The following is a 27,411-nucleotide window of genomic DNA, read 5'->3' as shown; positions in this document are numbered from 1 at the left end:
CGAAATGTCTTGTCCTTTTATAGCAACAGCCCTATTGTGAGGCCTGGTATGTGAGATAGGGGGGAAGATTGGTGGACAAGGTGGGAGGGGGACACCAAGTGATGCAATGAGTGACATTCAAGGACCGAGAGGTGGATAAAGACCTCTGAGAGGGGAACATCTCGGGCTCTGCTTCACCTCCCAGAGTAACCAGCCTTTCCTTTGCTTTTGTGCAACTCGGCACAATGGCACCCAAGAAGCCAGAGCCCAAGAAAGCTGAACCAAAAAAAGAAGAACCCAAGGCTGCTGCCAAAGCAGCCCCATCATCTGAGCCAGAACCTCGCAAGGAAGTTGAGTTTAACCCAGCTACCACCAAAGTAAGTGTCCTTTTTTGTCACTATAAGGGGAAGAGGCTTCTCCTATTGCGCCTTATGTGTAAGGTGCTTGTTGATCTTGTTGTGTGCCCTCAAGTCATTTTTGATTTGTGGCAATCCTAAAATGAACCTACCGTGGGGTTTTATTGGCAAGATTTGTTCAGAAGGGGCTTGTTTTTGCCCTACTCTGAAGCTGAGAGAATGTGACTTGTCTACAGTCGCCCAGGGGAATTCCATAGCTGAGCGGGGATTCAAACTCTGGTCTCCAGAGTTGTAGACTCAATGCTCAAACCACTATGCCATGCTGGCCCTCTCATGCTGGTCAGGCCCAGTCAAAGCAGAAGGAATGGCACTAGTATTTCCCTCAGTATGAACGCTATACTCCTGTTGAATGAGAATTAGATATGGATAATAGTCCTAGAAATTTGTTGTTGTTGTTGGGTGCCTTTAAGTCATTTCCTAAGGTGAACCCATCATGGGGTTTCTTGGCAAGGTTTGTTCAGAGAAGGTTTGCCATTGCCTTCCTCTGAGGCTGAGAGAGTGTGACTTTCCCAAGGTCATTCAATGGGTTTCATGTCTGAGTGAGAAACTGAACCCTGGTTTCCAGAGTCGTAGTCCAACACTCAAACTGCTATGCCACGCTGGGGCTCATTCCTAGAAATGCCCTGGCTTGGAAAGGAAAAGCTGCCAATAAAAACAAAAACCTCCATCAAGGAAGGGAAGGAGAATTTTCTGGATGCTTTTGTTAATTCTAGCTGTGCTTGAAGTCTGCTATGTTAAAACCCATATATTATTTCTTTTTTCCCTCCAGTCTCAATTGATTTCACTACAAGGTAAACCCACTCAGTCCTCTTTCAAAGAGAAATTCAACAGTGTCAGTCTCTGCTATCAGAATTAACCCTGTGTGTATCTAATCGAACAGAACATATATCCTTTCCTACACACCCTTAACTATTTTTTCCCTCTCTTCTTTCTGTTGCTGACTTTATGGCTGAAATTATTTTAGTATCTCAGAGCTGTGTAGGATCCCTTACACATGTGGCTGTGCTTGTTAGTAAGGGCATCAATAAGGGGGTGCGGGATGTGTGGACCACACTGGGTGACACCTCAGATGGGGGTGAATAGTTGGTGGGGTGGTCACTCCAGTCCAAGACCCCCATGGCCACTCCCTCGAACAGCCAGGACACTTCTGACATCCATTGGCTGTGGTGGGAGCAGGGTGCTTCTGGATCTGGTGGGGCTGTTGGACTTATGGTGACCCATATCACAAGTTTTTTCTTAGAATCATAGAGTTGGAAGAGACCGCAAGGGCCATCCAGTCCAACCCTATTCTGCCATGCAGGAAATCTAAATCAAAGCATGCCTGGCAGATGGCCATCCAGCCTCTGCTTAAAGACCTCTAAGGAAGGAGACTCTACTACACTCCGAGGGAGTTTGCTCCACTGTCGAACAGCCCTTACTGCCAGGAAGTTCCTCCTGGAATCTCTTTTCCTGCAGCTTGCATCCATTGTTCCTGGTCCTAGTCTCTGGAGCAGCAGAAAACAAGCTTGCTCCCTCCTCAATATGACATCCCTTCAGATATTTAAACAGGGCTATCATATCACTTCTTAATCTTCTTTTCTCCAGGCTAAACATCCCCAGCTCCCTAGGTCATGGTTTCCAGATCCTTCACCGTTTTAGTTGCTCTTCTTTATTTAGAAAGGACACGCTCCAGTTTCTCACATCCTTTTTAAATTGTGGTGCCCAGAACTGGACAGAATATTCCAGGTGGGGCCTGACCAGAGCAGAATAGAGTGGCACTATTACTTCCCTTGATCTAGACACTAGAATTCTATTGATGCAGCCTAAAATCGCATTGGCCTTGTTAGCTGCCGCATCGCACTGTTGACTCATGTTCAATTTGTGGTCTACTTGGACTCCCAGATCCTTCTTGGCAGGCTCTCTTTGCCTTTGCCTTTCTCTGAGGATGAAGAGAGTCAACATCTTTCACTGTTGAACAGCTCTTACCATTAGGAAGTTCTTCCTAATATTTAGGTGGAATCTCTTTTTGAATCCATTTCTCCATGTTCTTTCTAGTCTTTGGAGCAGCAGAAAACAAGTTTGCTGCATCCTCAATATGATATGCCTTCAAATATTTAAACATATCACCTCTTAACCTTCTCTTCTCCAAGTTAAACATACCCAGCTCTCTAAGCTGCTCCCCATGGGGCTTGGTGCTTTCCAGACCTTTCACCATTTTGGTGAATGCAGATTCAGCCAAGGTCTGAACACACATCCCATTTGTGATGCTCTTCCCTTGCTCTCACGGAGGCTGAGAGCAGGAGCCAGTATAACTGGGATATCACTGAGGCTTCTCACCGGCTCGTTTCCCCATTGCCTTTATTTATTGCAAGAACATCACCCCGGAGGGAGGCTCTGTTCATTGCCCCAGTGGGTGGGAGGGTCAGGGTTTGGGGCACGGTTCAGGGAAGAGGGAGGCTGGAGCAATGGTCAAAGGAGTCATTCTTTTAATAGCCAAACAACTGTGTCTGTCTCCTTTTCTGTTTACCTGCCTCCTGTCAATTTCCCTCTTCTTTTGTCATGGTCCAAAATAGAATCACTTATTTGTTGAAAGGGAAGGAGGGCAGCCACATTTTTCCTCCTCTTGGATCCAGGCCCATTTCACTTTGCAGCTGTCTGTCTCTGAGACAAAAAAGAAATGGAAGTTAGTGAATCTTGTCTTCATCACTTTATCTACTTACCTAGGGATAGGCAGGGGGGAAAAAGCCTCCAAACCTAAATGTGTGAAAAGCCCTTAGCTAGCATGGAAGAGTCCTTTACTGAGAATGAAGAAAACCAGGGGCAGCTGATGGTGTCCATGTCAGTGGTGCGGTGAATCCATTCTGCATCTTAGCCTGACCTTTAAAGCAATTGATGGTTCTCAATCTATTGGAAGGGTTTAGCACTTTGAATAGCTCAGTTCTACAACTTGGAGGGCTCCTTTAAAGTTTGGACTGTTGCATTGTGCAGCAGTTTTTGAGCCATTTTGGGATCTTCCTGTGTTGTTAACATACCCTACACCCCTCTTGCTGGAAATGGGGTTTTCATAATTAATATCTAGTGTTTTGAGAGGTTTTGATCTTTGGAAACTATGGAGTTACAGAGGGAAGGGGTCATGCTAACCTAAGGACACGTGGAAGAACTGGATAGCACTAATGTGTATTTTATTGTTTTAAAGGTGGGAGGGATTAGGGATTGATATAAATTCTTATTGTCTTACTGTAATTTTATTTTTGCTGTAAACCTGCCTCGATTATTGTTATTATTATATTAAAATATAAATGCTGAATGATTTTGCCAATCCACTCCACCCCGCACCCCCCGGGTTCTTCCCATTTCCTCTTGCAATGGAGACTATGGCGTTTATCACACGAAAAAGATCGGGAGTTTATCTTGTGAATATTCTGGAAAAATTGCGTAATTACATGAAACAATTCCACATGATGTCGCACAAAACCCGTCATTAAAGTGGTCACACAGAAGCATTGACACATCTTTTTACTTTCAGGGTTTCAGTGACAGTGCATTTCTGATACCGCTTTATTTGCGCAACTGTGTGTGATAATCATTCACGCAATTACTCACCATTTTTGCTTTATTTGCAGGATACTTTAAATGCACTTTAATCTCTCTTTAATGCCAAAATTAGCTCCAGTGTGATAAACTTCTAAGGGAGTCTTATTTCAAAGCAATAAAAGACCACATCTTCCACCTCACTCCAGGCTGTGTTCCAATTCAGACTTCTTATCCGACTAGCCAAGGGTTGCCTGAAATCGAATCATTGTTTTGTCACTTTAGAATTAAAGCCATCAGCCATTCCAGGCCTCTTTTTTCAAGTCCATTAGAAAACCATCAAAGTCTTGCACCGTGTGCTAGCACTAATCACCCCTCGAGGGTATGAAATCGGATATAAATATTAGCTCCAGACCTGGCCTCAGGTCTGAACAGAGGGTCACTCTCACCTACTGTGTCACCTTCAGATGCTGTCTGAGCCACTCTCCATTTTCCATGGACTCCTCTCTGCAGAACTGGAAATTATTGCCCCTCTAAATCCCGATCTCTCAGTATCCAACCTCCCATGCCTGTCTTTTGGTAAGCCTTGTATCGCTCCTAAGATTGCATTGGTTTTGTATGTTTATGTGCACCCTGGAGCATTTCTAAATAAAACCCTTCTTTTCACTGAAGCTGCAATCTCTCTGTAGTTAGTTAATACTGGTATACACAGGTGAAAAGATCTCCGAAGTTACCCTCCTCTCACAGGCTTCCCTTTGAGCTATAATTTCCCCATAATTCTAAGGAGATGCTGACCCCAACATGCCACATCTTTAAAGGTAACAGAATGAAAAGTCACTTGGAAAACTATTTGATTCATTTTAAGGAGCTGGGGGCTTTCTGTAACTGGCCCCCTCCCCTCTGTAGCTGTTGTAGATGTAGACTAAAGTTGGGAAGCATGCACCCTTCCAGGTGTTTTTGGATTACAGTCCCCAGCATCCCTTACAGTGACTATGCTGTTTTGGGACAACTGGGAGTTGCAATCCAGCCACATCTGGAGGGCTGCACAAATCCTATCCCTGCCCTAGGCTAGCCAAACCAGCCCAATTTAAAATTAATATTAAAAGGAAAGCAACAACCACACATTGGTTTATTAATCTATAAAGGTTGCAGACTCTATTCTTTCCCGATGCAGCATTGATTGGAAGGCATTTGGCAGACAGTTCCCTCCGGGCTTTTTTTCCTCTTTTTAAAGAATTCAGAATATAAACCAGCCCCAGGAAAGGCCAAGAAGACAGGGTTTATTATGTGACAATTCCCAGGCACTCTTCCATTTGTGTGTTTAATTTTATCCCTCACTTCGTCTGGGTGTTTATAATGCATTATTCACTCCATCTGTATGCACACTCTCTCACTCTCTTTCTCCTTTTCTCACTCACTTGCTGCATATTCTATTATTAGAGGCTCCTCCTATGGTAGTTTTGTGGGATAAAGATTGCTTAGCTTACATGGCTGTCTCCTCACAAGTGTGTCGGATGGAGTTGGATGATGCCTCTTAAAATCCTGGCTAAGAAGCCTGATTTTAGTGCCTGGGAAACAGGCTCTAAATCCATAGTACACAATCCAATTAAGACACAATTCTGGAGGATTAAGGCAATATATAGTTATATGTTAGTGATGCATGCATCCTTCCAGGTGTTTTTGGATTACAGTTCCCAGCATCCTTCACCATGGGACCATGCCAGCGTGGGTGGGGCCAGAAATAAAGTAGGTTCCCTCTTTCCCTCCTTTCTCTCACTCCCTTTCTCCCTGCTGTCAGGAAACAGATTGTTAGCAGAAAGCTATTGGGATTAGGCCAGGATGAAGCTCTTGGGCTACAAATTGCCCATTCCTGTCCTAAGGCCTATAGCTTTGACAGAAATGGCAGAGAGAGAAGGAGAGAGAAAAGAAGCAGAGGAACTACCCTTGCCTCTAGAATTCAGAGACATAGCCATGCTAGGAATATAATATACAAATGGATCTTCTAGCATCTTTGATACTAACTGTGCAAAAGAAGTTGTAGCACAAACTTTTGTAGACTTGGACTAGTTATACAGTTGGTCCTCCTTATCCACGGATTTTTCTATCCATGGATTCAAGCATCCACTGCTTGGAAATATTCCAAAAAAAGTATAAACTCCAAATAACAAACCTTGATTTTCCATTTTATATAAGGGACACCATTTTGCTGTGCCATTGACTTTAATGGGATTTAAGCATCCACAGATTTTTATCCATGGTGGGTCCTGGAACCAAAGACCAGTGGATAACAAAGACCCACTGTACATAAGTGTACATATTCACAGGGATCCATTCCAGGTCACCCCCTCCCCACCATGGATACCAAAATCCATGGATGCTCAAACCCGTGTTGTTTCCAATGGCGGCACATGCAAGCAGCCACTCTGCTATTAGGAACAGCAGGAATTCATGTGAAGTCTCATTGTCCCTAATGATGGTGTGGCCGCATGAATGTGCCACCACTGGGGACAACGCGGGCTGGCCATCCGCAGAAGCTCAGATCCGCAGATGGCAAGTCTGTTGATACCAAGGTCCCAGTGTATTATGCAAACTGCTACAGATTTTCTCACATTCACATCTATATTTATTTGTCTTCACTTTCCTGCACAAATTTGCATCTATTTTATCTCTCTCCGCTGAAAATGCAGAGCTATCTGAATCCATCTAAAGCAAATGGACAGTGCATCCTTTTGGATATTTGTGAATGTTTCCATAAAAACTATGAAGCCTTTTTTTCCAGAGATTAAGCAGCCACCCGCCCTGCAATGGCCCAATCCGCTACGAATCACACATGGCCAGATGGTGTGCAAACAGAATTGAATGAGGAGTATTTTAATCATGTAGACAAGCCCTCTGTCTGCTTCCTCAGATGAATGGATCTGCATCCATCTGCATGTATCTGAGGAGGTAGACCAAATCTATGAAAGCTTATGCTACAAGTTCTCTCTCTACAGGTTCCTGATATATAATCTTGCCTCTGTTACTATTATAATTTTTTTTGCAACTTGACAAGGTGCCAAATGCAAGAAAGAAATATAGAAATGCAGCATACAAAACAACAACCCACAACCATCCAGGCCTGGTTGTTTTTCCAGTCAATTGGTAACCCCAGAGAACAAGTCAAGGGGGTGAAATAGCAGCTTGTTAAAGCCACAGTCAGAGAGCCAGAGATCATGTTTCTGGAGTCCATTAGCAAGGGGAACAACTAGTCTGTAAAATGTTTTACATTTCTGGTCACAGACAGTGCCAGAAACCCATCTCATTTGTCCACAAGGGCTGCATGTGTACAATCCTCCTTCGCTGGTGCTTCTCCGACTCCTTTCCTCAGGCGGTTCAGCAGGACCCAGGCATGTTCTCAATCAAAAGACGGAGGCGATCATCTTACAGATGAAAGTTACCTGTCAATTCTGTTTAGAAGTCCAAAGAACAGGACTCCGTGCCACATGCCCATTAGACTCTCCCCTGAGAGTGTAATATAAGAAAAGGAACTTCTGGGAACACCAGGATCCGATTCCGTTTCCCTAGTGTTATTCCTGGCTTTGGTTCAGGGGAAAAAAAAGGAACCCAGGACGGTTCCCTTTCCACAGTTATTGCTGAAATGTGAAACCTGCTACCGTTTGTTTGGTTATTAGTTCATTCCTTTGTCGGTTTAAATCAGTACTCCACTTTTCCGAGGAAACTTTTAAAAAAAAATTGCATGACACGAAAGAGAAAGCTGTAGTATTTGTGTAAAATTCATTGAAAAGCAAGCCCAATACTAAAAAAAGAAGAATCCATGTTGCATCTGCACTGCGGAAATAATGCAGTTTGGCACCACTTTAACTGTCCTGGCACCATCCTACAGAATACTGTATACTGGGATTTGTAGTTTGGTGAGGAACCAGCACTCTTTACCCAAGGAGGCAAAAGACCTTGTAAAACTACACATTCCAGGATTCCTTAGGATGGCGCTACAGAACTTAAAGTGGTGTCAAACAGCATTATTTTTACAGTGTACACGCATCCTCAGATTTGTGAGTGTTAATGTACCAAGTTACACGAAACCAAAAGCAGAGTGAGGCAAGAATGCGTCTTAAGGCCTGCTTCCAAATGTCCAATAACTGGGTCACACAGACTTTCAGAGCGAAGGAAGGAAGAGAATGAGATTCCCGAAAAGTGGAACCATCATTGGAAAGTCCCTGTGTCTGACTCTTTGGGAAGCCCAAGGACCTCCGGTTCTGGAGCATTCAGAATGAATGTTCAAAGAGCTTGGTTCATTTTCCAGGATTTTGCAGGCTGTCAAGGGCAACTTATTCAGATGGTGAACATAATCCTGGCAGAATCTGGGTTGTCTCTTTGTTGTTCACATGCATTTTGAATACAGCCAAGTAAGTTTGGGGGGGGGGGGGGCTGTGCCACAAATACCACTTAACCTGGGATAATAGATCCCTGTCCCCCCCCCCCCAAGTTTTCCTAAAAGATTCCTATTGTTGGATGTCTGAATAACCGATGCAAACAGACCCTGGATAAACTTTGATAAAACTTTGCGTGCCTTGGATATGTTTCAAATGCATTGGTATCATCAACTCTGTCTTTATTCACAGTGCCAACGCATGTAACAGAACTTGCAGAGATGCGGTTCTAATAATAAAACCGGGATGTGTGCATGTGATTATTTGCATAGTTGAGCTAAAAAACCCCAATGTCTGATTAACCCTTAAGAGCCATTTCAAGGAATGGAAGCAGAGTGGCTTTAACATTTGGGTATGAGCAAGCCTCATTGGTTTCATGGGACTCTCCTTAGGTCTCCCAATGAACAGCAAATAGCCTATTTTTATTCTCTTTCAGGTTGAATTCACTCATGAACAGCTTGAAGGTAAGGGATGTTTCTCCTCTCTTCCTCTTCTTCCTTCCTCTCCTGCCTCTTTCTATCCCTTTCACATGTACAGTCGCCCCTCCTTTCTTGCAGACTTGGGATCCGCATTCTTAAATATGTGAGGAGAGGTGACCTCCATTATCGTCAATGGGGTGGGCCCCCATGGCATGCACCCTTCGCGCGCTCTTGGAGGCATGGGGCTTGAATAGGTTCAAGTCTCTGCTTTTGCAAGGGGGGGGGGTCCAGAATGGATCTCCCATGAAAACAGAGGGCTGACTCTACTGCTTTCAAGCTAGGTATCACCCATTCTGTATTTGTGCATTTCATTTTTTCCACAGTGCAAATAGCCCTCCATATCCATGCATTCTGCATCCAGGGATTCAACCATCTACAGCTTGAATATACCACTCCCCAAAAAATCCAAAATGCAAACTAATTTTGCCATTTTATATTTATATTTTTATTATATTATATTTTGCTCCATTTTACTACCCCATTGTATATAATGGGAACTGAGCACCCACGGATTTTGGTATTCATTGGGGGTCCTGTAACCAAAGCCCAGCAGGTACCAGGAGCCCATTAATTCCTGTTGAAGTTCATTTTGTTGGAACTGGTTCTGCTCTCCAATCTGTCAAGGTCAGTTGAACCCTAACTTTTCTTTTCCTTTCTTCAAAAAAACAGGGTTCTTGCACAGTTCCTGCCTTCCCAACATCCACATGTTTTTCTCCTTAGAATTTTTCCTCCCCAACATTTCAGGTTATCAAATACAGGGAGAAAATAGCAGAGGAATATCTGTTTTCCACCACCGTAGGAAGAAAACCTCCATAATTATCCATGGAGGCAAAATAGTTGAGGATTCACATCCCCACCTTGGGCTGCCAGAATGTTATTTTATGTTATTTTTAAACCTGAGCTGCTAATTGTTTTGTTGTGGTGAGAAGGGATGTTTTATGCTGTTACTTCCCATTGTCTTTAATTCCTGAATTTTGTATTGATCTGAAATATTCCATTTCTTGTCCACGCCTTGCTTTTTACTGGATAATATAAGGAATATGCCAGTGACAAAGTTGGTATGCAGACTGGATGGGCCACCTTGACCACGCTGGGAGATGGTGGGAATTGTAGTCTTCAGAATTAACTTTTCCAAACTTTGTCTACAATTTTAAAAAAAACCCATAAAGGTATTTGAGAGATTTATTAGTTTCCCTGGAAGGAAAGGGTTATTCAACCTTGGTCTTTAATTCCAAGAACCTAAATGTGTTTTCAGTATCACACTGTATATGTGTAGAGCACATATGCCACATTAATGCACTGCCAGACCGCCTCCGTTCTGCTCAGCTTTTCTCTCCAGAAATTGACAGCCAAAATATGAAAACTCTTCCTTCCCAGATGTTTATCCTTTAACTTTAAAAAAGAAAGAAAAATCTTGTTGGCTTTTGGCGAAAAAAAACACCTCCCTTCCCTTTCTGTTAAATTTGGAACATATGTGTCCCAGAGAAGCAGTACCTCTTAATGTTTCTGGCATGTCTTTGGCTTTCTCCAAGCCAGGCATTCAGAACTGATCAATACTACCACTACTACCACTACTACTACTACTACTACTATTTATTTCTTATCCACCTCTCCCCATGGATCGAGGCGGGGAACAACAACAATTCAACCATGGACAACATCAGTTAAAACACGTCAATTAAAACATGCTACAGTTTAAAAGGACAAATAAGAAACATATATTTTAAAACAGTCCACATTTAAAATTCAACATCTGAATTCACAATTTAAAAGTCATCTTGGGCGCGTTACAGACCGCCCATTTGGGGTGGCCTGTAGACGCTCCTTTACCCACTGGAGCGGGGCCTCAGCTGCCGATCCGCCACTCCGATCCGCAAAAGGCTGCTTCTCAGCAGCCTGGAAAGGGGTGTCCTTGGGGCTTCATGCCCCAAGGACTCCCGGTGGCGGCAGAGGCACGGAGAAAGGGGCCGCTCGGCCCCTTTCTCATTTGCATCGCTGGCGCAGCCGTGTAGAGGCTGCACCAGCGACGCAAATCATGGAAGGAGCTCCGAAACGGAGCTCCTTCCAGGGCCACAGAAAGGGCGCCCCAGGCACCCTCGCACAGCCCCACTACACCACTTAAGCACCGCCCCATTTGGAGGCAGCGCGGTCATGATGTAGTCATGGCGGCCCCCGTGTGGAACAGGCACCGCCATTTTGTACGTCCTGGGGACGTACTAGGGTTTCCCTTTCCCTAACCCTAGTACATCCCCAGGATGCACTTTATGCCCGTGCGGAACAGGCCTTAATAAACTTGTCAGAGGAGATTGGTCATCAATGCTGTTTTAAATTCAGACAGTGTATTCAGCTGTTAGATCTCTTCTGGCAGGTCATTCCACAGTTTTGGGGCGGTTGAAGAAAAAGTCCCCAGCTGATAGTTGCCAGCCTAGTTTTGGTTGCCTGGAGTAAATACCTGCCAGAGAATTAGGTCAATTCACACAGGTACACCTTGAATCCAGTGGCTTGTAGAATAACCAGGGCCCAGGAAAGTTGCTTTTTTGGACTACCAGTATTCTAAGGGTTATGCTGGGCATAGGATTCTGAGACAAGTTGTCCATGGTAATTTTTTCAAGCTCTGAGAATAGTGTTAAGAACTCAAAAATGGATACTGCTGGTAGTCTGTACTGTTGGGATTACCAGTTTGAGGGTGGCTCCAGTTTATTGAATTAACTGATGAATTACTGTCTAAATCCCATTGATGCAGAAATCTTGCTCAGGTTGGGACAAGCAATTGGATTGGGGTCAAGACCATAAGAACACCCATGTTGGATCAGACCAGAGTCCATCATCCCATTCACAAAGTAATCAACCAGTTGGCTGTGGGGAGTCTGTTAATAAGATATGTGCAGAACTACACCCTCTGTCTTGTGCTCCTAGCAGTTTATTGTTGTTGTCTGTCTTCAAGGTTTTTCCAGTTTATGGTGACCTTAATCCCCTATGATGGGATTTTCTGGGGCTCAGAGTGTGCGACTTGCCTAAGGTCACACAGTGGGTCTCATGGCCGAGCAGAGACTTGAACCCTGCTCTCCAGAGTCATAGGGCCCAAACAGACAGGCCAAAATAAATCTGCTTCAGGTCACTTTGGAGGTATGCTGTGTAAATGCTGCATGCATCCTAAGAGGCTGGAAGCCACACCAAAGCCATGCTCCTGTCTTAAGGACTGGAGCGCAGCTTTGGCACAACTTGAGGGCTCTTCAGATGCATGTGTCATTTAAACAGCATACGTCCAAAGTGACCCGAAGCAGCTTTATTTTGGCCTGTCTGTTCGGGCCCATTGTCCAAAGCACAAACCACTGGATCATGCTGGGACTTGCCATTCAACAGTTGGTTATACCGTAATTGGGACGAACAGACAAGATGCTGGACAGAAATCTGGTGTCATTCACTACATGGTTTCCTGAAGCTTTATGGTGCTTTGGGGAAAAGGAGGTAATGTGATTTTTGGAATCAATGTTCCCAGATCTGACCATTGCCCCTTGGGTTTCAGTGGGATTTGATCTGGTCAGATTGTCTTTCCGGCTCCCAAACCCTTTCTCCCTCAGCTTCCAAACCAGTTGCCGCAACCTCAGCCCACTGTCTGCGGTCCGAAGCCTGAGGCTTAGACTTTCTCTCACAACTGTGACATGACCCCAGCAGCAACAGCCCGGATCTTGCTGACAAGGGTTTTCAATAATGATAGGCCAGGCAAAAGCCAAAGAGGATCAACCAAAGTAAGAAGGCTCTGTGTTTGTTCAGCTGCTATCAAGCAGAAGCCACTACAGTCTGGTAGACCCTTCCGTCCCACTGGAAAAAGCACAGGCCTCTCTGCTGGGAAGTTTTACAGAAAATGGGGGAATGAGAGAGGGCTGCACCAACAAATCTTCAACTGTATTTTGGAGATTTTCAAAAAATATTGGCCATTTCCATAGGGCAGGATCTTGTTTTCTATACTATCTGAGCTGTGAATACTCTTTTTGAACAGCGAAGAGAATTCTGTGTGTGGAACTGCTTGATAGATCTTCGAAACATTACTGTTTCTGGACAACTTCCAGAATCCCCCAGTTAGCCCCCCAAAAAGTAATTTCCCAAGCTCTACTGTTTGAATATCATCCCCCATCCAACTTTTTGGAATAGTCTTATAGGTGGTCCCATCCAATAAGGGATCCCATATGGAATACCGCCGCTTTGCGGCGGTCTCCCGCCGGCGCCATTTGCTCCGCGAGGGAGCCGCAGCAGCCAAACCATGCGGCTCCCGCGCGGAGCAAAAAAGAAGCTCCATTTCGGAGCTTCTTCTTGCGGCGCCTTTATGACGTCGCAAGGCGCCTGGCGCGGACTCACGACGTCATAGGCGCCATGACACGTCTGGACGCTATGCGTCCAGTACGTAAAGATGGCGGCGCCCATGTGGAAGGGGCGCCGCCATCTTGTACGTATTGTATACGTACTAGGGTTAGGGGGGTGCGGAAGCACCGCCCCTTCCTAACCCTAGTACGTATACAATACGTACTATATGGCGGTATGTATCCCGCCTTAAACTGCAAGTAGTTATTCTTGATGCTTTCAGGGAGAGTGTGAATTTAGCTTTTCAAATTGTGGGTGATCTCATCTACCAAGGAGTCCATGGAAGAGTCTTATTTTATTGTTTTAAACTATTTAATTAAGTTTGCCAAGTTGAACAGTGTATTTTTTAGTTTTTAAAAAGTGGAGGAAAAACAGTATTAATGAGCAAATCGGATTTATATACGATATTACCTATCAGATCTTGCAGCACGATGGCATTACAGATGCTAGGCAAAATCTGTTGAGTTAGAACATGCCAAAGCAAGAGAAAAGACAGCTGAAAAATAACTGAAAAGGAGAGAAACAGATGGGAATATTTGTTTAGCAGCCCCCAAAACCAATTATAGTTTAAATCCCGTTTATGACTGACCGCTCACAGCAAAAGGATATTAAGCATTTCTTTACAACTGAAATGAATGCTAAATATAAATCCATTTAAAAATATACACTGTATGTGTGCAAAATATATACATGAAAGTTATGGAACTTGGAAAAATTATTCCCAGAATCTCCTAGCCAGCCAAAGTATAACAGTTGTTGTTGTTGTGTGCCTCAGATAATTTCCTACTTATGGGGACTCCAAGGCCAATTTGTTGTGGGAGGCTTTCTTGGAAAGAGGAGGTTTAGCATTGCTTTCCTCTAAGGCTGAGAGAATGGGACTTGCTCAGGGTCACCCAGTGGTTTCCATATAACATACTGTTCAACAATTTACAAGTCTGGGACACATGAGGCCAAGCAACATCACAACTTTTCAACTGTCTTAATTTGGTGGGGATAATCCCAGATAATCTTGTGTGGAGCCACTTTTCAAGATGGTTTCTAAATGTTCCAGTTTTTCTCTCCACCTCTCACTTTCCTTTGTTGTTCTCTGCTAACTTCAGTTGCTGCAAACTGAGTTCAAAGTGCAAACCTCTAAAGTTGCTTGGTCACATGTGTCCCCATTTTCATCTGCTAAATGTTGGAAGATACAATATCAAGATGGTAAAATTTATTAATGAAGATGAACACACAAGCTAGGAGGGGCTGCAGCAGTTTGCTTTTGCCTGTGCTTCCTGGGAAGGGCATGATTCTGACCTCTCTTCTCTCTCCCTTTCCACGCTGAGTTAATGGAGTGCAAACAACTTCTGCATTTTGAAAGTTTGCAGTTTGCCACAACTGAAGTAAGCTGAGAACAAAGGGGAAAGTGGGAGCAGGAGTGAGACTTTGGGACATTTTCAATGCAGGTGATATAATGGGACAGCAGGGGATTAATTGGGATGATTCCTGCTAAATTGAGATAGCAGGAGGGTGCAATATATATATAAAATATAAATATAAAATATTTGAAAAACGTTGGTCTACTCTGAGGTGGTCAAGCTGTCTTGGGGCTGTACGTCAGGCATGGGCAGCTATGGCCCGTCAGCTATTTTGGGGTTACAACTCCTATCAGCCTTGCTCCTATAACCAACAATGAGGGATAATGGGAGTTGGAGTCCCAAAACACAGCTGCCTACTTTTACTCTACTGCTCCAGTCTCCAAGTGAAGGCTCACATAATCTGATATTTTCCCAAGTAAAAATGTAGCGTGGCAGGAGACGGCTAAACTAGACCCCTTTGTATTGACATGGTATTTTTTAAAATGAAAAAGCAAATTCATAGGCAACAATAATGACTTCTGAAAAGAGACATAAAGGCCAAGACAGACTGACCATTTCACTTTAGTTAACTTGAGTCCCTGCATCCTTAATGCCAATGTCTGTTGCAATGCCTCCAGACGAGTTTAATTCAGGATCGTGGAATTTGTTAACATTTGTCCTGACTCCTGAGGGTTATTGGCCTAGGAAGGTCTAACTCAGAGCTGCGTTTTCTCATAATTCCTAATTGTTCCTGGTTTATACAAATGATGTGAAGAAGCACTTGGCCTGACCCTTCCCACTCTTGCAGTTCTTCCAGGAAGTCCAAAGGAAATGGAATGCAAACATATCTGATAACAAGATCAACAGCAAAGTTCATTGAATGTTTCCCATTTGAAAACCAAACCAAAACATAAGGGCTAGTTAGGACGTTGGGTTGAAGTTTGGGTTGATGTTGGGTTGACATTTGACATCTTCCTATGTCTGCACAATTAATTTATATCCATTCCTTGTTGACTTTCTCAGTCTCTCTTTCCTCCCTTCTTACCCCTTGAACTATAATTCTTACTACTCTTGCAAATTTTAGGGTGTAAACTCCTTGGGACAGGGACCAATCTTTGGTCTCTTGTTCCAACTCTTGATCTACATGCTATCCAGTAACGCAGCCATGGCTACAGGGGTGATAGGAAGAATCATCGTCCTGACGGTTTTCTTCTTTGTGCTTTCTTTAGACTTTAAAGAAGTTTTTGAGCTCTTCGACAGAACTCCCAAGGGAGAATTGAAGATCACATATGCGCAGTGTGGCGACGTCTTGAGGGCATGTGGCCAGAATCCCACCCAGGCGGAAGTCCTCAAGGTCCTTGGACGACCCAAGCCAGATGGTTAGAGTCTTCCCTATTCTATTTCTGCAATGACCACCAAATTGTATTTTTTAAAAAAAATATCAGATCTATCTCAGCCATTTTGGAATCAATGATCTATGGGCCTCACAAAATCTCACTGGCATTTTCTTGCACCATTAGACAGAGCAGGGATTGTTATTGTTGTTGTTATTGTTGTTGTTGTTGTTGTTGTGTGCCTTCAAGTCATTTCTGACTTATGGCCACTCTCTCGTGAGGTTTCTTGGTAAGATTTGCCAAGATGTGCCTTGGCCTTTCTCTGAGGCTGAGAGAGTATGATATGCCCAAGGTCACACATTCATTTACACTTTAGAAATAATACAGTTGCACATCACTTTAAATGCAGTAGCTGCATCTTATAGAATCCTGTGACATTTTACAAGCTCTTTAGCTATGACTGCTGGTTCCTCACAAAACTATGGATTTTTAGGATGGAGCGACAGCAGTGGTGTCCAAGTGCATTATTTCTACAGTGTAAATGAACCCCTTGATTTCCCCATTTTGTATAGGGGACACCATTTTGCTACCCCACTGTATATAATGGGATTTGAGCATCCAAAGATTTTGGTATCCACAGGGGGTCCTGGAACCAAACCTCAGAGGATACTAAGGGCCCATTGTAATAACTCCTGTTTCAATTATATGCTTATGTTGGACTGGTCCTGCTGCATTCTGCAAATATTTGTCCAATTTGGATTTCTGATCACTCACTTCAGACAGAAACAACAGAGATACATTGTGTTGGGCTGCTGCTTGGCTCTTTTAGCTTGAAATTAGGTGCTCCAAGGAAAGCAGCAATTCCCAAACTTTGGTCCTCCAGGTGTTTTGGACTTCAGCTCCCAGAAGCCCTGTCAAGTTGGCCAACATTCAGGAATTCTGGGAGCTAAGTCCAAAACATCTACAGAACCAAAGTTTGGAAGAGCATCAGGAAGGAAGGAGTAGAAAACAGATACCTTTGGTAGAGTTGCTGGGCCTCTTTCCCCCTCATGAAGAAAGAGACTGGTCCCCATTGTCCACTTGTCCATTGACAGAAATGAACACCAAGATGATCGACTTTGACACCTTCCTGCCTATGCTTCAGCACATTGCCAAGACCAAAGATACGGGGACCTATGAGGACTTTGTGGAAGGCCTGCGTGTTTTTGACAAGGAAGGGAATGGCACCGTCATGGGAGCCGAGCTCCGCCACGTTCTAGCGACTCTTGGTAAGCAAATCCCCAAGAAAAATGGTGATGCCATCTAAGCTACATTCATGGGGAGGTCCAATAGTTTCTCTCCTCTGTTTCAATGCAGACATACTGAGGAGATGCAATGCAAAGAAGGTAACTTCCCTGGCTATTTGCTTTTTTTATTCCCATGATCTGACTGCTATATAATGTTCGAATCCGAGATTTAATATTATGAGTTAATGGAAGAAAACATGAACTAAAAATAACCACAACTACAACTCTTGGTTGGATTCAGATTTAGTCCTGTGAGTTAGATCCAATCTTAGGCTGCATTAGTGCAGTTTGCCACCACTTTAACTGCCATGGCTCAATGCTATGGAATTCTGGGATTTGCAGTTTTGTTAGATGTTTAGCCTTCCCTGCCAGAGAGTCCTGCTGCCACAGTGAACTACAGATCCTAGCATTCCATAGGATGGAGCCATGGTAGTTAAAGCAGTGTCAAACTGCATTATTTTTACAGTGCAGATTAGACCTCGGTCTACATGCATCTGAGGAAGTAAGCCAAGTCTACGAAAGCTTATGCTACAACTTCTTTTGCTCAGTCTCAAAGGTGCTACAAGATCCCCTTGTGTACTTTCTCAGGCTCTTAACCTTTCTTGTGCTCTTAATGTCAGGTATTTGAGTTACCTTGATGTTACGTCCCATTTTTAATTCTGCTCTAGGAGAAAGACTGACCGAGGAGGAAGTTGATAAGTTAATGGCTGGCCAGGAAGATTCCAACGGTTGCATCAATTATGAAGGTAGGATGAATGACCCTCAATTTCCTTGGAACTAAATAAATATGTGTGTGTGTGTGTGTGTGTGCGCGCGCGTGTGTGTGTATGTGTATGTGTGTATGAGAGAGAGAGAGAGAGAGAGAGAGAGAGAGAGAGAGAGAGATTTATCCAGTGTTGCCCACTTTGAAGTTGATGTTGCTTATAATTTGAATGAAAGAATTATCTTCTTCAGTCTAGATAGAAATACACGGATTCAAGCATCCACGGTTTGAAAATGTTCAAAAGAAGTATAAATTTCAAATATCAAACCTTGATTTCCCATTTTTTATAAAGGACGCCATTTTGCTATGTCATATTTAATAGGACTTGAGCATACATGGATTTTTTTTAATCTACAGGGGATCTTGGAACCAAACCCCAGCATATAGCAAGGGTCCACTGTATAAAGGGGTAGCCCCCACACTGCAGAATTAAAGCAGTTTGACACCAATTTAGCTGTCACAACACAAATCCTCTGATTTGTAGTTTGATGAGGTATTCAGCCTGGTCTGTCAGAGAGTTTTGGTGCCTCACCAAACTACAAATCCCAGGATTCTGTAGGATAGAGCTAGAATCTTGAGATTTGCAGGCAGAAATAATCTGGCCCATTCCAAGCACTAAGTCTAGATAGCCCAAAGTGTGAGATCTTAAATGACTTTTCCTTCTTCCATTTTGTTCCAGCATTTGTAAAGCATATCATGGCAAGCTGAATGCCAGGTAAGCCAGCCAACTCATACGCCATTATTTTGGGGGGAGGTTTGGGTAAATCTTCAGCTGACTATCTGGCTCTTGATGATTAATGGCTTGCTTTGAACAATCAGTTGTTAGCACAAACGTAGGTTTGCATTTCCCAGAACCTCAGTGAATGTTTGTCGCTCTTTCTTCAAAAGGATCTAGCATTTTATACACCAAAGCCTATCCATTGTCAGAAAGAAAGGGAAGCTGGATCATTCCACCTAAACATTTGGGAAAATGTCCTGATGGTCAGTGTCTCCTTCTTTGGAGGTTTTTAAACAGAGGCTGGATGACCATCTCTTGGGTGTGCTTAAATGGTCTCTTCTAGTTCTATGATTCTGTAATTCTATGATTCTGTGTGCCTTGAGAATGCACAAATGGCTATTTCTGTAGCACTCCAAGGCCAGTGTCGTTAGAAGAAAGCCAGTTCATGACCCATCTGTATTCAGAAAGCACCAGATTCAAATCCTGTGATCAGAACACTGGGCAGATTCAAAGAAAAAGGTGGCCGACATTGGCTGGTTTGGAGGCCTGATTTTGGCTCCCCAAACTCTCCAGGAACCACAGGGATGATCAAAACTCAACTCAAACCAAACTGGGAGAGGCTTGAAAAATGGCTAACATTGTATGTTAAGTAGTGCAATGGGGTGCAACAATATTTGAATGGTTAATTGCTACTCATTGGGAAAAGCTCAGGAAAAAGGAAGTCCATGGAAGCTTGACTGGGAAAACCAGATTTGTGGGGGAGGTTGCATGTGGCCCCAGAGCATGGCCACCCCATCTTGGGAGGCAAAGCCGACATCAGGCCACGATATGAAAAAGTCCATCAAAACCAGGATTGGGCCACCCAAGGTGGTCCAGGGCTGAATGTTCAGTCCTTGAACCTTTCTTGGGGCCACAGTAGACTTGCAAACAAAATGGGAAGTGACAGGAAATCTACTTCTAGTAGATTTGGAGCCAGAGAAGAAATGTCTCAAGGAATGCATTTCAGCCCTTAATACATTCAAGCACTGTGAGTTTAGGAAGTTCATGTTCTCAACAAATGTTGACTATCTATATCCAGTGCTGTGCAGGGTGCTTACGTCCGTCGATTATCTTTGCATTCTCCACCATGATTGCCGACTTTGGTCAACCAAAACCAAAGTCTCCTTAGGACAAGTTGGTTTTGTCTGGGCTTTCACTGGTCAAGGAGGACAGATTTCATGTTCCTGCCTGGAAGGAAACAACCACACAAATACTGCCAGTCTATGTGACTACTCAGGATCTGTGTTGGTGGTGGTGGGTATTTTTTAAACTCTCAGGGAAACGTTTGACCCTGGAAAGGGCCACTCCATCTATTCTGTGAGCCAAAAACTGTGCATGTCTCAGATAAGTTAGAGAAAACAATCCGAGCTCAGCCCTATCAGTTCCTGTTTTGCTCTGCCCTGGTTTATTTATCTTCCCTTGCCTCCTGATCTTGTTTGTTTAGGGAGACTCTGAATTATCACAGCTTGTGTGGCTACAGATCTGTGGGACAGTGGTCCTTTTTTGTCATATCGGTTCACCAAATCCCCAAGGAATGAGTAGACAAGAGGGCAGAAGATAAACCCAGGCTGCCAAGAGTTTGGCCTCAATGTATTCAACCCGTTGCCAAAAGGCAGGCTGTCTTTCAATAGCAGTCCCCCCCCCCCCCCACACACACACCCCTTCTACTTTGTCTTGTTGTTATTGTAGCAGGTTTCTGCATCTTTTGGTCTTTCCTCTCACTTTTCCATGAAACTTGTCAGTGGAGAAGGAAAGAATATTCCCAAAACATTCCAAAGCAATGGTTGACAAGCATGATGTCTGAATGTCAAAAATTTTTGATAAGAAGAAATCTGGGCTGCCAAGAGTCTTGTAGTTCAAGACTTATCCTGCTCTCAGATCCAACATTGTTCTTGGAAGGCCAGGTGGCTGCTGTGCCCAGGAGTGTCTTTGCATAGCTTAGCTTGGTGTGCCAGCTACACCCAGCAGTGTTGCTCAGGTTGGTGTCACCCAGTGGTGCCCCTTCGGTGTTTTGTCATTTGGATGCAGTGCCAGAAGTGTGCCATGATGCTGTGTGTGCACCATCTGGAGCAGCACACAGTGTCAGGGCATCCTGGGGGCCAGAGTCAGGCATGCATCATCAAGATGCTGCGCCCCGACTCTGCCCCCCCGCTGGCACAAAGTGCTGGTTTGTACAGGGCCTTTGTCATTTTGGCTGTGATGCCAGGGTTTTGCAGATGGCTTCATTTCTTAAGCTAGGTTCTTATGCTTACAGTTCCTGTTTGACAGGGGGTTGGACTCAATGGCTCCTCAATGTTCTCTTCCAGGTCTATGATTCTATGCTTCCTTAGCTTTCACCTTTCATAAACTTTGCAACATCAATACAATCTCCCACTTTTGAGCTGCAAAACCTTGGTATCCCTGGCTACAACCAGAATGGTCAGGAAAGTTAAATCTTAGTGGTTCACAGGGCAAGTCTGAAGAAGTCTGGTAGAGCCAGGAGAGGCCTAGGAATGACAGAATGAAAAAGGTGTTTCTTCTCTACCCCAAATTACCAAATTAATTCATTCAGGAGAGATAATGGTTTAATTTGTCATGTTTTATCTGTATCCATGAAGTCCAGAAATCAGCTTTGCTTGCTTAAATAGTATTTTCATCAAGGAAAACAGAGGCAGGAGACATCCGCAGAAAGAATTTGCTACTAGCAGACTCTTGACCACCCCGCATCTCTTTTGAGGAGAACATGCAAAATTTTACTTTTTGCCTTTGTTTGTATAGATGGCTTGAATGTTGCTTTATCGCAAGTCACCTGCAGATTTGACTCAACAGAAACTAAGTATTTTTTCTAATGTTTGATCATTTGTTTTTAGGGTGTGTCAACAGCAGCTGGATGCAGAGGTTGGAGCTTCAACTGAATGGATGAAGTGCATTTGATTTTTCCAAGTGTGGATTGATGCTCAATCCCTCAAATGTATTTTTGATGTTGTTTTTATGGGATTGTTATTATAAACTCAACCTTGTCTCTTCTCATTCTAAAGCCCGATGCAATCTGCTTGGAACCTCCTTCTAAGATGCTTCACCTAAATCAGCCTAGCCTTTTCCTTACATCCTTCCCCAGTGTCAGCTGGTTCTTTTCCATCAAGCTCCTTCATCTGGGAGTCCTAGCCATCAATTCTGTTTACTTTCCACCTTCTCCCCATGTAGTAAAGCCTACATCAGAGCTGAGATGTAGCAGCTTCAATGTTCTATGAAGATCATTGTTGGTGTTTTATCAACTCCAAATTTCAAGAGTTATTGATCACCAGTACTAGGAGAACAGACATTTGCTACTGTTGGTGATATTTGTAGTAGCTAACTACTACTACTACTACTAGTATTAAGTATTAATAGTATTAACAATTAATAGTATTAACTACTAGCTGTATTAACTACTATCTATCTTAGTTTCTTTAACCAGCCTGCATACAAGTATGAGTGTTTTGCTCTTGGGTGGCCATGATAGAATGCTTCTAGTTATCTATAAGAAACTAGTTGTCTCACCAGATTTGCAAGACAACTGAACTGGCTTCAGAAATTTGGGGATAGCCATGAAACATCTCTCAATGGCTCCTTCACATACAACAGATAGCAGCAGAATATAACCAGCCTTGCCACTCTTTAAAGCAGGGGTGGACAACTTTGTCCTTCTGGATGATTTTGGACTCCAGATCTCATTGTGCCTCCTCATTGGCCCTGTTGCAGAATTAGACGGGTCCTCAAATGCTAACAGGTAAATCAGAGGTCCTAGGCTGGACTCAGAAATGTAAATTATTAGCCAAAGCTTGCCAAAAATAGCACAGCAATAGAGTAGTGGTATACTCCTGTACCAAGACATCAGTTCCTCCTTGTCAAGGGCATCTGGTGGTTCCCATATCAGTGGTGGCGTGAATCCACTCCAGGTTTTAGTACGAACTTTAAAGGGGCAGACCAAGGTGCCAGATCTTATTTTCCCTCCATGAATAGGGTCAGCACTTTGGATAACTCACTCATGGCCCCAGGGACCTAGGACTTTTCAGCTGGTACCTTTCCTTGTTGGTTTCAGAATCAAGAGGAGAGAAGGAGAGGTGGTATGTCTTATTATGGATGCCTAAAAGTTTCCACTTTGGATGGGTACATCCCAGCACTAAATAGCTGCACCATTTCAGTTTATAGGCATATGAGGATTCCATTGATTCATGTGCATTTTTATGTTCAAAATCCAGACACAGTCCAGTCCCCATATCTTCAGGATCAATAACTGCAGTATCAGTTCCCTGTGCCTGGAAAAAAAGTCTCTCTAGGCATCTGAAGGTCCTCCAGCATGACTCAATGCTCAATGTCCAGTAGACGTTGACCACAGAGTTTTTCACTGGAGGACCTCTAGGTGCCTACAGAGACCAGCTAGATATCTGGAGGTCCACCTTTATGGTCAATTTCTGCCGGAAATATAGCATTTGCTATTAATTGCAATTTCCACTTATCCACAGTAACTAAGGGAATGGATCCTCATGGATATGTGTATTTCCTCAGTAGAAGTAAAGTGAGATTTGAAAAACAAAAAACAAAACCTGACTGTAAGATAAGGGGAAACTAATAGGTTTCTCCATCCTTCCATTGCCATGTTTCTATGGCTGGGGCTACACATTTCCTCCAAAGACAACCAAAGCATCATCTTAAGGTTGTCCCTCCTTCTCTTCCTCCTCTTCTCCCTCCGATAACAATTAGTAATGCAAAAGACATTCTGTGTCATCATCCATCATTTCTCCCACCCCATGTCACTTCATTGGTTGCCACCATTAATATGGTGGGGAAATTTGCAGTGAAATGACACCACATCCTATCTCTGACAGGAAGAGGAGGAGGCAGAGGCTGGCTGTTCTCTATGGGGTCCAGCCTGGGACATGATTTCTTCACTCTTTTGTTCCAGTTTGATCCTCGATAAGCCCTTCATAACATGTACTTTGGTGGCTAAGCAACTCTTTGGAATGAGTTACAGAGAAGCATAGCTTCTGGCTGAATTTTCTGCCCCAGACAAACTGTGTTCTACACGACAACCTCATATTTATTATAAAAAATTGCATTAAACACATCCTTTTTCTCAACTGTGGAAGCCTTTGACCATCTTTTTGCTGCCTTGGTGTGTGTGTGTGTGTGTTCACCAAATTGTGTTTATTAGGGATGCTTCTCTACCTGCAACTTCATTTTGGTCAAGGAGGCAAAACTACTCAACATCTTCTTGGCCTCGGTCTTCTCTGAAGAGGGGAACAATGCTCAGCCTGGGGAAAATGGGACAGATGATACAATAAGGGAAATCCAGCAAAGAACAGGTAAAGAAGTAGTAAAGGAACACCTGGCTACTCTAAATGAATTCAGGTCTCCAGGGCCAGCTGAACTATATCCAGGGGTATTAAAAGAACTGAAAGAAGTAATCTCAGAGCCACCGGCAATAATCTTTGTGAATTCCTGGAGAACAGGAGAAGTCCCAGTAGACTAGAGGAGGGCAAATGTTGTCCCTGTCTTCAAAAAAGGAAACATAGAGGGCCCAAATAATTACCATCTAATCAACTTGACATCAATACCAGGAAAGATTCTAGAGTAGAGTGTCATGTCCAGATCAAGAGAAGTAATAGTACCACTCCAGTCTGCTTTGGTTGGACCTCATCTGGATTATTGTGTCCAGTTCAGGGCTCCGCAGTTCAAGAGGGATATTGACAAGCTGGAAGGTGTCCAAATATTACTTCAATCCCCAATTTGCAGACCTTTCATCATCCTGGTCACCCTCCACTGGACATGTTCTAGCTTCTCAACATCCTTCTTGAACTATAGTGCCCACAAATGTAAGCAATATTCCAACTGAGGTCTGACCAAAGCAGAAGAGAGTAGCACAGCAACATCCCTCAATTTAGACACTACAATCCTATTGATGCAGCCTAGGGTCATAATGGTTTTTTGAGCTGCTGCATCACAATGTTGACTCATGTTTAGCTTGTGATCTACTAAGACCTCTAGACACACACACCTGTCAATCCAGATATCACTCATCCTACATTTATCCATTTCATTTCCTTCTCCCCATGCCAAATATACTACTTTACCTTTTGCCCTGTTGAAATGCATTCTGTTTGTTTTGGCTCAGTTCTCCAGTCTGTTAAGGCCATCTTGAATCTTGATCCTGTTCTCTGCATTTTTATCTACCCTTCCTAATTTGATGTCTTCTGAACATCTGATAAGCATACCTTCTAGTCCAGTGCTTCCCAAGTTATCTGATGTCAGGGGCTAGTATCCCCCGCCCCCCAGTGTGCTAGGGACCAGTGCTATATTTGTGCTCAAAAGCTAAAATTGTCTCTTTCTTTCCTGGAAGCTCCTTGGGGACTGGCCGTGGGTGGCCCATGGACTGGCACTGGTTCCTGGACCACCATGTTGAGTAGTACTGCTCTGTTCCATCATCCAAAGTTTTAAAATTAAAGAGGTTGAACAAAACTAAGCTCAGGAGAGAAGCCCGAGGGACCTCCCTTCTGACATTTGTCCAAGATGATAAAGGAGCATGAGAAATTGTTTGCATGCAATATAAACTCATGTTTGCATCCCCAGAACATTGTGGTCTGGTAATCTGAGAAGACAAGCATTTATGCCCAGATTTGGTGAGCTTGCTGAGTGATCTTATCAGTTTTCCATCCTGACGTTTGTAGTTATTTAGAGTGCCTTGTCAAGAGGAGCATGCAGATTACAGATTTGGTCCTGATTCTGTCTTCCCCTGTCCCCAAAGCCTTTTGTCTATCAGTGTTTGTCTGTTTTAGGACTCCACACCTGTTTGGCTGTCCAAAAGAGAGCCACAAGCGTACTTAACCTAGGGCCTCTGAAAGGAACAAAGGCTGCGGTTTGAGCTATCCCTGAACTGCCAAGTCCTGCAGGTGTTTGGAACTGTTGAAGGACAGCAACAGGGGCACATGCCCATTGGCACTAAATTAGTCCAAGGAAACTGCAACTGTTTCGGGCAACTGGGTCATGCTTCTCCTAGAACAAAGCACGCTCCAGAGACATCTCCTTGGCACTGGCTTTGTCCAAGGCACAGTTGTTCAAAGAAGCTAAAAATAAGCATGAAAGCTGTTGTTGAGATGTGAGCCACGGGCATGATCAGAGGACATCTCCTTCCATGTTCTGAAGACAACAGCAGTTTCCATCAGGGTGGTTTGGGTACATGCGTGGAAGAAAAAGCATGCGCTGCACTCCTTAAGTGTCAATGGGTGCATCTGCACTGCAGAAATAATCCAGTTTGACACCACTGTAGCTCCAACTTATGGAATCCTGAGATCTGCTGTTTTACAAGATCTTTAGCCTTTTCTGCCCAAGAGTGCTGGTGTTTCATAAAACTACAAGTCCCAGGGTTCTGGAGGATGGAGCCATGGCAGTAAAAGTTATATCAAACTGCAGTAATTTCTACAGTGCCAATGCACCCAAAGTGATGCTAACAGGCTAAAATCCTATTGCTGGTCCTGTTTGGCGTAGAGCCACTGGGTCTATGGGTTTACCTCTGTGCTGACGCACCTTGAACAACTGATTCAGTGGATATACTTGAGCTGATACTAACCAGTAAGACTCAGGTCAGCATATTTAACCCAGTCTGTTTTTGAAGGAAAATAGTATTCAGCAGAATAGTATTCAGACCAGAAAAACAACTACACTGCTCTACTGAATAATTAGTGAAAAGGAAGTTTGTAGAGATAGGAGGAAAATGAAGGCAGCCTGTTTTCTTTGGAGAGCGTTCAGCGAGCCAATTATGTTTTCTCTCCCGCTGTTTATTAGTGTTTCAGTTTAAAGCTGGTAGTAGAAATAGATTTTTTTTTATCCAAAGAAAGCTCTGTAATTATTGTTACAAAGGGAGCAGCCAGAAAAACAATCCCTGTGCAGACTCTGATTTGCATGAAGTGAGTGCTTTATGAATCAGAAGGAAAAGATCTAAAAGAAAAGGAGCATGAATTAAACATTGGCCTTCAGGATGGCCTTGATCCTCTTGTTAGTCCTGTTGAAAGTAGACTCGCTGAATTGATCGAAATGGTAAAACTGCTATTATTGGCTGGAATTCAGTACGAGACTTACATCTATGTAAATAGACTTTCATCTGTGGGAAATAGAATTGAAGAGTTTTGCTATTGAGTCAGTTTTCATCAACAAATTGGTATGACTTTACTATGTAGGAGAGGCAGTGATACAACTATCGCACAAGAAAAGAGATTCCACCTAAACATTATGAATAACTTTTTTACTGAAAGAGCTATTCAACAGTGGAATGGACGGCCTCTGAGTGTAGTAGACTCTCCTTCTTTGACAGTCTTCAAACAGAGTTTGGATGGACACATTTCAGGAGTGCTTCTGTTGCATATTCCTCCAAAGCAGAGGGTTGGACTAAATGGCCCTTGAGACGCCTCCTGGCTCTAAGATTCTATCTTTTGAAGAAATGGTTAGATAAGTTCCACTTATGCAATCAGGAACTGACAATGGCTGCATCTACACTGCAGAAATAATACAGTTTGACACCACTTCAACTGCCATGGCTCAATGCTATGGAATTCTGGGATTTGTAGTTTTGTGAGATATTTAGCCTTCTCTGACAGAGAGCTCGGATGCCCCCAACAAGCCACACCTTTCAGCTTTCCATAGGATGCAGCCATAGCAGTTAAAGGAGTGTCAAACTGCATTAATTCTGCAGTGTAGCAACATCCATTGAAAAAAGTAGCACCACATGAGAAAGGGCACTTATACAGGTGAA

The 27,411-nt window shown here is 43.5% G+C and overlaps 1 protein-coding gene across 1 annotated transcript; it reads left to right on the top strand.

Moving 5' to 3' along the window:
• Window positions 1–124: 124 nt before the first annotated feature.
• LOC149310138 (myosin light chain 3-like) lies at window positions 125–23,746 on the top strand. Its single transcript, XM_089533778.1, has 7 exons — window positions 125–356; window positions 8,772–8,799; window positions 15,737–15,886; window positions 16,936–17,109; window positions 17,796–17,873; window positions 18,570–18,605; window positions 21,497–23,746. The coding sequence occupies exons 1-6, from the start codon at window positions 225–227 to the stop codon at window positions 18,596–18,598; spliced, it is 591 nt and encodes a 196-aa protein (XP_089389904.1). The 5' UTR covers window positions 125–224; the 3' UTR covers window positions 18,599–18,605; window positions 21,497–23,746.
• The last annotated feature ends 3,665 nt before the right edge of the window (window positions 23,747–27,411 follow it).

The sequence above is a fragment of the Sceloporus occidentalis genome, unplaced genomic scaffold (assembly GCF_023333645.1).
Source record: "Sceloporus occidentalis isolate IW3139 unplaced genomic scaffold, rSceOcc1.0.p SCAF_7, whole genome shotgun sequence".
Classification (NCBI taxonomy): Eukaryota; Metazoa; Chordata; class Lepidosauria; order Squamata; family Phrynosomatidae; genus Sceloporus; species Sceloporus occidentalis.
The sequence above is the reverse complement of the archived record's forward strand: the minus strand, read 5'-3'. Positions and strand labels throughout refer to the sequence as shown.